This window comes from Schistocerca cancellata, chromosome 9 (assembly GCF_023864275.1).
Source record: "Schistocerca cancellata isolate TAMUIC-IGC-003103 chromosome 9, iqSchCanc2.1, whole genome shotgun sequence".
NCBI lineage: Eukaryota > Metazoa > Arthropoda > Insecta > Orthoptera > Acrididae > Schistocerca > Schistocerca cancellata.
This window is the reverse complement of record NC_064634.1, coordinates 133,258,412-133,271,630: the sequence shown is the minus strand read 5'-3', so window position 1 is coordinate 133,271,630 and position 13,219 is coordinate 133,258,412. Positions and strand designations below refer to the sequence as shown.

Sequence of the window (13,219 nt, the reverse complement as noted above, 5' to 3'; positions counted from 1 at the left end):
TTTCTTTTCCTCTCCTCCCCCCTTTTTCCCATCATAGGTCTTCCCCCCCCCCCCCCCCTACCGCAGTGTCACCCGTATAGTGCTGTTGTGAGTGTTCAGTGTTGTGTGTCCCCTGTCAGTGTTGCGAACAGCCACTATACTGTCTCTAGTTGTGTTTTTTTTCTCGTGCAAACAGACACCAGACTGTCGCCTTGTTTTTTTTTAATTGTACCTGTCTGCTTATAGTGTGTCTTCGTCTGCATCATCACTGCAGTGTTTTTATATTTTAAACTCCACAACTTTCCGCTATAGTTTTTTATAATGTCACCGTTTTATAGCCTTTTTATTTCTTTGTTTATATTCTCATTATGTTTTCTAACTTTTCTGTTGGCTGTAGAGCAGCATATTACGCTGCTGCCAGCCCGCCCCCCTCCTCTCTGGGGGGGGGGGGGGAATTGAAATGCAATAAAGGTAAAAAAAGCAGTCACCACCACCGGCTTCGACAGAAGCAATTAACTGTAATGGCTGCCACTGTGGTGGCCAAAACAGCCCATGGGCATCTTGTGACTGATTAGCGTAGGTCATCAATATGTCACGCTGCTGCAGTTGGTGGCAATGTTTGCGATGGCACACGATTAGTCTAATTTAAATGTAACTCGTCAGACATCGAGGCAGTTTAAATAAAAAAAGAAAAAATGGAAAAAAGTGTAGTCGGTGTGTAGGCGCCTGTGTGTAAATCGAAAGCATGCAGGGTAGAACCACTGATTTTTCAGTCTGCCTTTAACCTAGCATTCACTGTTCTGTGATTTGGAGATCGCCAGAAGCATCACGTCATTCGAGTTCCATTAAACTGTAGGTCATGTTTTCCCGGCTGGATACCCGGGATAGGGTAGGGACACGCCAAGTGGCGTTCATTTGAAAGACTTGCACCTGGCCTTTGAGCCAGACCAAATTATTACGAGTATTATCTGCTCTGCACGATCGCTTTCTAGTACGCACCACTAACGTTGCATCAGACTCCCAGTACGTAGATGCATGGGAGAACATTTCCAGTTTCATACAAAATTATTCTGTTTTTATTTGTGAGGCTGTGAGTTACGTTTTTCCAAAGTATTGTTGTTTGACTTTGCCAAAAATTTATTACAAGCAATGGACTTATTTGGCACCCTCAGCCACGCCGCGTGAAACAGCGTCATTTTGGCTTTAATACTACACCTAATGAAGTATAACTGTTCAGTGTCCATGTTGGTAGCATGGAATCACTTTTGTGTCAAATGAAGATGAGATGTTTGATGTAACTGATTGGCAGAATTTGATAGTTAGTGTGCCAGAAGACGAAGAACTCTTTCATGACGCAATATGGGCTCACTTCTTCCCAAAAAAAGCATGTAGAATATATGACTGCATGCTGAAAACTAATGTCTCCGAATTTTTCATGTGAATACTCATACAGTTATTAACTTCATTAACATTCTACATTTCTATTCTTCATGTGTACATATTTATGTCTCAACATGGTCACCCTAGCGACGAACGCAGTTCTCCCAACGAGAGACCAGTTTGTTGGCACCGCAATGTAGAACGTTTGACCTTGTTGACGGAGCCACAACCTCATATATATGTTTGCAAGGCTTCATCACTATCAAAGTTAAATTCTCGATGGTGTTCTGTTTTGGAAACGGATGAAAAGCGGATAGGACCAAGTCGGGACTGTTAGGAGGATGACCGATGACAGCGACCCAAAGGCGTCGCAATGTTGCAGATGTCGTTGCGCTCGTGCATGATCCAGCATTGTATGCTGAAGGAGAGAGTACTCCATGTCATATGTGAGCGAACTCTTCGAAGTCGTGCTTTCTGTTTCCTGAGGATTCCTGACTACTCACGCAGCGGCATAGTTACGTTACACGCCGCCATATCACACTCCACAATGTTTGGAGCCATCTAGCGGCAGGAAAGCGGGAAAGTCGGCCGAGCAAGATGCGTGACATGTAATAACTCAACTGATACTGAGAACAGAATAATAAGATCGGAGGCATTATTTTTCAGTACGCCCTCCTAGTAGTTTGGCACAATGAACTCATTGCAGCATGAAAAGTAGATGACCTGTCTGATGTAATCAATATACGCCCGCAGCTACCCCAAAAGAAGCTGCGTGGTCCAGTGTTGCAGGATAGAACGAGTAGTATGTCCCCACTGGTACTATAATTATCGTGCCCGCCCGGTTGGCCGTGCGGGCGGGAGGGAGCGCCGGTCCCCGGCACGAAACCGCCCGGCGAATTAGTGTCGAGGTCCGGTGAACCGGCCACTCTGTGGATGGTTTTTAGGCGGTTTTCCATCTGCCTCGGCGAATGCGGGCTGGTTCCCCTTATTCCGCCTCAGTTGCACCATGTCGGCGATTGCTGCGCAAACAAGTTCTCCACATACGCGTACACCACCATTACTCTACCACGCAAACATGGGAGTTACACTTGTCTGGTGTGAGACGATCCCTGGGGTGGGGGTCCACCGGGGACTGAACCGCACAATAACCCTAGGTTCGGTGTGGGACGGCGGAGGGGTGAAGTGGACTGCCGTAGTCGTCGTGGGGTTGTGGACCTCTGTGTCTGCGGCGGGGACGGAGCCTCTCCGTCGTTTCTAGGCCCCCGGTTAACATACAATACAATACAATAATTATCGCGAACTTTTGGTGTAGCGTGAAACAAAAGGGTTATAAATGGACAGAGTGAATCTCAATCTCCGTTCTCCCAGCAAGCATTATTACGGCGAGTGCCGGGCAGTACTTCTTGTACCGCTATCTGCTCCCCCTTCCCTCATCTAGTCACGGATGCTGCATGAGAAGAATGATTATCGGTAAAGCTCCGTATGGCGTCTAATTTCTCTGATTTTCTCGTGATAATTTCACAAGACGTATTTGAGAGGAAATAATATATCGACCGATTCTTGGCGGAACGTACCTTCTCGAAATTGCAATAGTTAGTCAGCCTCTCGATGATACACGGCGCATCTCTTGTAGCATCTGCCATTGGAGTTTGTAGAGCACCTCCGTACGGTACGGTCGCAGGTTCGAATCCTGCCTCGGGCATGGATGTGTGTGATGTCCTTAAGTTAGTTAGGTTTAAGTAGTTCTAAGTTACAGGGGACTGATGACCCTAGAAGTTAAGTCCTATAGTGTTCAGAGCCATTTTGAGCACCTCCGTAACGCTCTCGCTCCGAGTAAAGGATCCAGTGTCGAATTTCACCGTTCTTCGTTCGATCTTTTCTATCTCTTGTATTAACACGCTCGGGAATGGTTGTAAAACTATGAACAGCATTGCAAAACAGGTCGAAGAAATGTTTTACCAGCAAAAACGCCCCTATCAGAGCACAAAAAAGCGAATAAACTTGTTTTTAAAAGACTGTCGGAGAAGTGGGGTACCAGCTGCCCTCAGCACCTTTAAAATTTTTCCCTAAAATTTTTGGCTTTCGAACATGCTCACGCTCTTTTTAACATGCAACTCACTCCTACGAGCTCCCTAAAAGCTCCCCTGTCACTCCCTCACAGCCGGCCGAAGTGGCCGTGCAGTTCTAGGCGCTGCAGTCTGGAACCGCGAGACCGCTACGGTCGCATGTTCGAATCCTGCCTCTGGCATGGATGTGTGTGATGTCCTTAGGTTAGTTAGGTTTAACTAGTTCTAAGTTCTAGGGGACTAATGACCTCAGAAGTTGAGTCCCATAGTGCTCAGAGCCATTTGAACCATTTGAACCAGCCACTCCCTCACATCCGCTAATTCAACCCTGTAAGTCGCTCATACCCATCCACTCCCATTTTCCCATCTCGTTCATTCATTCAGCCCATTCATAGTCCTAATCTCTTTGCCTCTCTAACTGTTGTTGTCCCCTGCCTCGCAGCCACTGTCTCCGTCGTTCTGTCCTAATACTATCACTGTTTCGCTCTTCCTCTCTCTTACTGTTACTGTCTCATTCATTCATTCCAACAACTTGTGTATCTTCTCACTGTCACTATCTCTCTCTTCCGCGCTGTCATTGTCATAAGCTGTGTACATCGTTGTCACTGGCTCCCACCCATTTCCGCTTTCTCCTTATTCCTCTCCCACTGGCATTGCCTGCTTCATTTTTTTCCTAGCGCTGTTCTGTGACTGCCAACTATGTTACACTGCCCCATATCTCTCACTCTGCGATTATTTCCTTCGCTTTTTCTGTACTACAACCAATCTCTGCTAACTTCCAGTGTTTATTACTTTATGTCTCTTTCCCACTGCCATTTCTCCTTATCTCTCAACATAAAAAAAATCACGAATATGTTCACATGACACAATTTCTGGGAACATTTTTAAAGCTACTGATGCAGCTGATACCTCAACTTGACACTCAGAGTCTTTTAAAAAGGAACATGTTAGCATTTTTTGTGCTCCGATAGGAGCACTTTTCCGCTTGTTCCCTTCTTTCCCCTGCCATAGGATAGTATGTGACTCATATTAAAAGAATGTTAAGAGTCAGTAAAATTTTGATAGTTTACTAATGTGAAATTGAAATAACACAAAGTAATTTTACACCTGTGACAGGATTTTGCGTGCAGAAAACTTTTGCATGTGCTTTAGTACCACGACATGGCGTTTCCAGAAACTTCTGATGATAGCGGAGACACTTTACAGCATGTTTGTCTGTGGTACGTAACTTGAAAAACTACACTTTCGCCTCACACCAGATTTTACGTGTATTACGCATTGTCCTATGGATAACATACACTCATGCTCATAACTTAAGGGTAATGCTGATACATGGTGAAACAACGCTCTGGTGGGCAGTTTGCGGGTTTAAATCACCTCGGGCTATGACCATGCGGTGCATTTGACCTGCGGTCGTCGCACGGTGTCACTGGCAGCAGTCCACATACGCCGAGGTGTGTAGGTGCATGTCAGAGTACAGTGCAGCGAGTACGTGTGCAGAAAAATGGTTCAAATGGCTCTGAGCACTATGGGACTTAACTGCTGTGGTGATCAGTCCCCTAGAACTTAGAACTACTTAAACCTAACTAACCTAAGGACATCACACACACCCATGCCTGAGGCAGGATCTGAACCTGCGACCGTAGGAGCAGCGCGGCTCCGGACTGAAGCGCCTAGAACCGCACGGCCACCGCGGCCGGCTAAGTGTGCAGACGTTTTCAGACTTGCTAATGGTGACTGTGTGTTGACAATGGCTCAAAGAACACATACTGCCGGCGTTATGAGGGGTAGAATACTAGAGCGACTGGATGCTGGTCAAACACAGCAGGTCGTAGCACGGGCCCTCTGTGTGCCACGAAGTGTGATCTCAAGATTATGGCAACGACTCCAATAGACACGAAACGTGTTCAGGCGCTACAGTACGGGACGTCCACAGTGTACAACACCACAAGAAGACCGACATCTCACCATCAGTGCCCCCAGACGGCCACGGAGTACCGCAGGTAGCATTGCTCGGGACCTTACCGCAGCCATTGCAACACTTGTCTCCAGACACACAGTCTACAGACGACTGAACAGGCATGATTTATTTGCCCAGAGATCTGCAAGGCACATTCTACTGACCACTGGTCACAGGAGAGCCGTTAAAGCTTGATGTCAAGAACACAGTACATGGTCATTGGAACACTGGTCCCAGGTTATGTTCACGGACGAGTCCAGGTATAGTTTGAACAGTGATTCTCGCCGGGTTTTCATCTGGCGTGAACCAGGAACCAGACACCGACCCCTTAATGTCATTGAAAGGGACCTGTATGGAGGTCGTGGTTTGATGGTGCGGGGTGGGATTATGATTGGTGCACGTACACCTCTGCATGTCTTTGACAGAGGAACTGTAACAATTCAAGAGTATCGGGACGTCATTTTGCACTAGTATGTCCGCCTTTTCAGGGGTGCAATGGGTCCCACCTTCCTCCTGATGGATGATAACGCACGGCCCCACAGAGCTGCCATCGTGGATGAGTGCCTTGAAATAGAAGGTATCAGGCGAATGGAGTGGCCTGCCTGTTCTCCAGACCTAAACCCCATCGAGCACGTCTGGGATGCTCTCGGTCGACGTATCTATACTCGTCTTCAAACCCCTAGGACACTTCAGGAACTCCGACAGGCACTGTTGCAAGAATGGGAGGCTATACATCACCAGCTGCTCGACCACCAGATCCAGAGTATGCCAACCTGTTGTGCGGCCTGTGTACGTGTGCTTGGTGATCATATCCCACACTGATGTCGGCGTACATGCGCAGGAAGCAGTGGCGTTCTGTAGCACATGTGTTTCGCTACGGTTTTCTCAACTTATCACCAATACTGTGGACTTACAGATCTGTGTCGTGTATGGTCCCAATGTGCCTATGCTATTAGCGCCAGTTTTGTGTAGTGCCACGTTGTGTGGCACCACATTCTGCAATTATCCTTAACTTATGAGCATGAGTGTACATGGCTGCATACCTATGTATGACGTGTTCAGCCAAACTTTGGTTAATCTGATGATAATGTATAAAACGAAACAAGTAATTAAAGAAAGTACTCACCACATAACATGTGACTTCCATGTGTTTTTATAGCGTCCATGACAGCGCTGATACAACCTCTTACGTGTCTTCGTGTCACACCCGTTATGCAACATTCTGCGCTTGAGGCTCATTGGCGCAAACATCTGCATGTTAAAATAATTTAGTGGAGAGACAGGGAGTGGGCGAAATCGAGCAGTCAGCCAAAAGCTCTTTTGGAGTGCAGGAGACACGTTTTCAGCTCTCTCCCGCGGAGGTAGTGTAGCAGTGCGTGTTTTGGGAGTTAGTAGTCAGCGATCAATAAAGCTGTTTCTCTGTGTAGGAAGTTCAGAAAGACTTCGGAAGGTCGATCCCGGGCACGGGGATGTGAACCGATTTAGTCAAATGCCTGTTTTCGAGGCAGCTGGTTCCTGCTGTTTAGTGAGCGTATACAGACTCTGTAATAAGAGGCCATCTAGCATAGAGCGGACCAAAAATCTAGTTGGAAATGTGTTTTCTAATGAACGAATCAGATTTAGCAGCGCGTACTGGAAAATAATAAGTTGAGTTTTGCTCCAATGGAAATTTGAAGTGTGGAATTGTGACCGCCTTCTCCTGTTTGTCGCTCAACTGTGAGCGTGTTGTTTACAGAGGCGATCGCAGGATATTGTTATTGATCGTGAACTTGCTGAATACAGTGTTTGTTGTCCTATCCTGTGGTTGGATTTGGGAGTATTTTGAAAGTTGTCGGGTAACTACAGGGCATTGATTAGTGGAATGGAAGAATTGACTATTGTAGACTTGTTTCGTGACTCAAAGTGAGACTGGCGATTCTTATTTAGCTTGATAGTATATTTTTAGCAGTGCACAGAAATTATACAGGTCCATCAACAAACGTTTCGGAGTAAGCTTCCAGAGCAATACATCACGTGATTTGTCTCGCACACCAGAGGATACGAAGAACACTAAACAAAGGAAAGTGCGAGGTCACCCACATGGGTACTAAAGGAAATCCGATAAATTTTGGGTATACGATAAATCGCCCAAATCTAAGGGCTGTCAGTTCGACTAAATACATAGGAATTAAAATTACGAGCAAATTAAATTGAAAAGATCACGTAGATCATATTGTGGGGAAGGCGAAACAAAGACTGCGCATTGTTGGCAGAACACTTAGAAGATGCGACAAACCCACTAAGGAGACAGCCTACATTACACTCGTCCGTCCTCTGCTGGAATATTGCTGCGCTGTGTGGGATCCTTACCAGGTAGGATTGACAGAGGACATCGAAAAAGTGCAATGAAGGACAGCTCGTTTCGTGTTATCGCGCCGCAATAGGGGTGAGAGTGTCACTGATATGATACGCGAGTTGGCGTGGCAGTCACTGAAACAAAGGCGGTTTTCTTTGCGGCGAGATCTATTTACGAAATTTCATTCACCAACTTTCTCTTTCGAATGCGAAAATATTTTGTTGAGACCCACCTACGTAGGGAGAAATGATCATCATAATGAAATAAGAGAAATCAGAGCTCGAACGGAAAGATTTAGGTGTTCCTTTTTCCCACGCGCCATTCGAGAGTGGAGTGGTGGAGAAGTGGTATGAAAACGGTTTGATGAACCCTCTGCCAGGCATTTAAATGTGAACTGAAGAGTAACCATGTAGATGTAGATGTAGAGTACATGGGCTCTGGCCGTGGCCGCTAGTCGGACATCGCCAGACGCTGCAGAAGCTCATTGGGCAGGACGGGGAGGAACGTTTTATGCTAAGCCGATTGGAGTCGAGGTGTTTTGGTGCTGCAGATTGCCGTTACGTGCTCTCTTCTACACCAGATGAAGCTGTGTGGTTTGATGTTGCAGTTCATAATACGACTCAAGTGTTACGCCTGTATGGAGTTGCATTGCTATACCAGATAGTGCTAAGTGGTTTTGTATTACAGGTTTGTAATATGGCTCCAACATTATGCCTGACAAATCTGAGTAGTTCGTATTTTAAGGTTTGTAGTACAGCCCCAGCATTTTCCATTTAGAGGTGAATTTCGTGGTGTTGCAGACTGTTGACATGGGCAGCTTGCTATGCTGGATGGAGGTGAGTGGTCTGGTGTTACAGATCCTGACGGATCTGAGTCGTCTGGCGTCGCAGGTTGGCATTATGAGCCCAGCATTACGTCAGTTGGAGTTGAGTGGTGTCCTGACGCAGGTTGATGAAATGGGCCAACTACTATACCAATTGGAGTCGTGTGGTTTGTTGTTGCGCGTTGGAAGTGTGCGCCCAGTATTATGCCTGATGAAACTGAATGGTTTGCTGTTGCAGACTGGTAGTCCAGGGCCAGCATTAGGCCAACTGGAGCTGAGTGGTGTGGTGTTGTAGGCGGGGAGTCTGGGCCGGAGTGAAGCTGGGTGTTTTGGTGCCACAGGTGGGCAGCATGGGTCCAACGCTGAGCCGCGGCGCGGGCGTGATGGATCCCGGCTACCCTCTGCTGCCGGCCGCCTACCTGCACCCACACCCGTACCTGCACAAGGCCGAGCCCTTCTTCCTCACCCCAGGTAAGCCGCTGCTCGCAACATCCACACAGCCACTAATGTATTATTTGCACTGTAGATTACATATCTGTTACGCAGCTTTTTAACTGTGTTGACGAGATCCAGTCGCTCTATCATCAATAGTTCCATGTTCTAGCGGATTTCACTCATGTTAGAAATGCCAAGAACGAAATGTCAAACTTTTACGTTATAGCCCCACACAATATACACTACTGGCCATTAAAATTGCTACACCACAAAGATGACGTGCTACAGGCGCGAAATTTAACCGACAGGAACAAGACGCTGTGATATGAAAATGATTAGCTTTTCAGACCATTCACACAAGGTTGGCGCCGGTGGAGACACCTACAACGTGCTGACTTGAGGAATGTTTCCAACCGATTTCTCACACACAAACAGCAGTTGACCGGCGTTGCCTGGTGAAACGATGTTGTGATACCTCGTGTAAGGAGGGAAAATGCGTACCATCACGTTTCCGACTTTGGTAAAGGTCGGATTGTAGCCTATTGCGATTGCGGTTTGTCGTATCGCGACATTGCTGCTCACGTTGGTCGAGATCCAATGACTGTTAGCAGAATATGGAATCGGTGGGTTCAGGAGGGTAATATGGAACGCCGTGCTGGATCCCAACGGCCTCGTATCACTAGCAGTCGACGTGACAGGTATCTTTCCGCATGGCTGTAACGCATGGTGCAGCCACGTCTCTATCCCTGAGCCAACAGATGGGGACGTTTGCAAGACAACAAACATCTGCACGAACAGTTCGACGACGTTTGTAGCAGTATGGACTGTCAGCTCGGAGACCATGGCTGCAGTTACCCTTGACGCTGCATCACAGACAGGAGCGCCTTGATGGTGTACTCAACGACGAACCTGGATGCACGTATGGCAAAACGTCATTTTTTCGGATGAATCCAGGTTCTGGTTACAGCATCATGATGGTTGCATCCGTGTTGGGCGACATCTCGGTGAACGCACATCGGATGCGTGTATTCATCATCGCCATACTGGCGTATCACCCGGCGTGACGGTATGCGGTGCCATTGGTTACACGTCTCGGACACCTCTTGTTCGCATTGACGGCACTTTGAACAGTGGACGTTACATTTCAGAAGTGTTACGACCCGTGGCTCTACCCTTGATTCGACCTCTGCGAAAGCCTACATATCAGCAGGATAATGCACGACCGCATGTTGCAGGTCCTGTACGGGCTTTTCTGGACACAGAAAATGTTCTACTGCTGCCCTGGCCAGCATATTCACCAGGTCTCTCACCAACTGAAAACGTCTGGTCAATGGTGGCCGAGCAACTGGCTCGTCACAATACTCCAGTCACTACTCTTGATGAACTGTGGTATCGTGTTGAAGCTGCATGGACAGCTGTACCTGTACACGCCATCCAAGCTCTGTTTGACTCAATGCCCAGGAGTATGAAGGCCGTTATTACGGCCAGAGGTGGTTGTTCTGGGTACTGATTTCTTAGGATCTACGCACCCAAAGTGCGTGAAAATGTAATCACATGTCAGTTCTAGTATAATATATTTGTCCAATTGATACCCGTTTATCATCTGCATTTCTTCTTGGTGTACGAATTTTTATGGCCAGCAGTGATTTTTTTTTTTTTTTTTTATTTTGGTCCCTGAGTGTTCTTCTCAGGATTCATGGAACACTATACCTGAAAAGTAGCTGAAAGATTCTAGACATACAGAATGATTCAAAATTCTGGTATTACTGACACGATGGATATGTCCCTGGTCATGAAATGTGTATTTAAATGAAAGTTACCAAAATTTGTAAGTGACCAAGTGGTCTCAACTTGTTTTCCATCATGTATATCATGTAGAAACCAATTATTTACCGTAGCGTGCAAAGCCCTGTAGACACATTTCTTGGGGAATGGATAACAGCACTTCTCGTATTCCATCCTTCAGATCACTGATTTAACTTTCCTTTTGTATATGTGGTCCTATAACCAAAAATCACGTCCGGTGGTTGTGGAGGCCAGCATAATGATCAACCAAGATCGAACAATCTTCTGGAGAATGTTCGGTCAAGATCGGTACGATTGGTGCGTGTATTAATGGGTTGATGATGCAAGAAACTCAAGTGTCAGATGTAGCGTAATTTCGTCAATGAGATATTCTTGCAACATCGTTAAGTACACGTCTGCATTCACAGTGGGGATTACAGTTAACCAGAGATTCACCTGAGGAGAGCCACATTCACGTTCTCGAATTTCATGAGGATTTTCATCTTGTGGTGCAGTTCTTCTTGTTGTGTCCGTAGACAATAACATCATGTAAGTTAAAAATAAAAATTGAACCCACTGATGATAGCACAACAGTGCTGAAACATGTATGGGTGAAACAAAACAGAAAAAGTGTCTTGCATAATGTGGAACTTCTCATCCCATGAGGATTTTCACTGATACATCGGTAAATAAATCCACATGTGTGAAACGTAGTCTCATCGGTTCATTGTGTAACCTTACCAATACAAAATAAAAAAGAAACCCAGTGACGCTCGTAGCACTCATAGCTGGGGAGCCTGTGTGCTGAAGTTTGCTTAATTATTACACTAAAGCCGAAAGTTTTGCGAAGGACCTAACGGTATTCAGAAAAGATAGGCTAAATACAGTTGCCGGTGCCATGTTTGTTGCTGTTAGAAGTAGTTTATCTTGTTGCAAAATTGATTCAGATAGTTCCCGAGAGTTAATATGAGCAGAAGACATTCTTGGCAGCCGGATAAGAATAATAATTGGATCCTTTTGCTGACCACTCAACTCAGATTATACATTTGCTGAAAGGTTCAAAGAAAACTTGATTGTAATTTCTAACACGTACCCGATACATAAAATTATAGTTGGTGGTGTCTTCATTTTACCCTCGAATTTTGGCAAAAATACATCTTTAAATCCGGAGGTACGCATAAAACATCATCCGAAATTGTGCTAAACGCATTCTCTGAAAATTATTTCGAGCAATAAGTTCATGAGCTCACTCAAGTAGTAAACGGTTGTGAAAACATACTTCACCTCTTAGCAACAAACAGTCCTGAGCTAACAACGAACATCAAAACGGATACAAGGATTAGTGAACACAGGGTTGTCGCGAACATCAAAACGGAGACTAGGATTAGTGAACACAGGGTTGTCGTAGCGACACTGAATACCATAACTCCCAAATCCTCCAAAAGTAAACGAAAGACATATCCTTCAAAAAAGCAGTTAAATAATTCGCATAACGCCCTCCTGAGAAACGATCTCCACCCTTACCAAATTAACAAGGTGTGTGTAGACCAGATGTGGCTTGAATTCAAGGAAGTAATATCGACAGCAATTGAGAAATTTAGTCCAAATAAATTATCAAACGACGGAGTTGATCACCCATGCTACACAAAACAAGTCAGAACGCTGCTGCAGGAACAATAATAAAAAAGCGTTCCAAATTCAAACGGATGCAAAATCTCCAAGATTGGCGATCTGCTACGAAAGCTCAAAATTTAGCGTGGACTTCAAAGAGATTCTGGTCGTATGTAAAGTTTGCTAGCGGTGAGACACAAACAATGCCGTCTCTGCGCGATACCAGTGGAATTACTATCGATGACAGCGCTGCTAAAGCAAAGTTACGAAATACAGCTTCCGAAATTCGTTCACTAAAGAAGAGGAAATAAATATTCCAGAATTCGAATGAAGAACGGTTGTCAACATGAGTAACTTAGAAGTAGACATCCTCTGGACAGTGAAGCAACTTAAATCACTTAAAAAACGCAAATCTTTCGGCGGTGCAGACTGTATACCAATTGGGTTCCTTCCATAATTAACAACCATATGGAACCGCTCGCTCGACGAAAGATCCGTACCCAAGAACTGGAAAGTTGCACAGGCCACACAAGTACTCAAGAAGGGCAATAGGAGTAATCCACTGGATTACAGGCCCATACCATCAATGTCTATATGTAGCTGGGTTTTGGAACACATATGTCTCAATTGTGTGACTGAATTCGTGATTTCCTGTCAGAGAGAAGACAGTTCGTAGCAACTGATGGAAAGTCATCGAGCAAATCAGAAGTGATTATTGGTGTTCCCCAAGGTAGTCTTATAAGCCCTTTGCTACTGCTTATATATACAAACGATTTAGGAGACAATATGAGTAGCCGTCTTAATTTGTTTGCAGATGACGCTATCATTTACCTCCTAACAAAGTC

The 13,219-nt window shown here is 45.6% G+C and overlaps 1 protein-coding gene across 1 annotated transcript in view; it reads left to right on the top strand.

Annotated features, from left to right (window-relative positions):
- The window catches only part of LOC126101229 (brain-specific homeobox protein homolog), a 123,145-nt gene that overhangs the window by 46,078 nt on the left and 63,848 nt on the right, over positions 1-13,219 (top strand). The window contains exon 2 of the mRNA XM_049911919.1: positions 8,885-9,014. Coding sequence (XP_049767876.1) covers positions 8,885-9,014 — 130 coding nt within the window. The remainder of the gene's footprint in view (positions 1-8,884; positions 9,015-13,219) is intronic.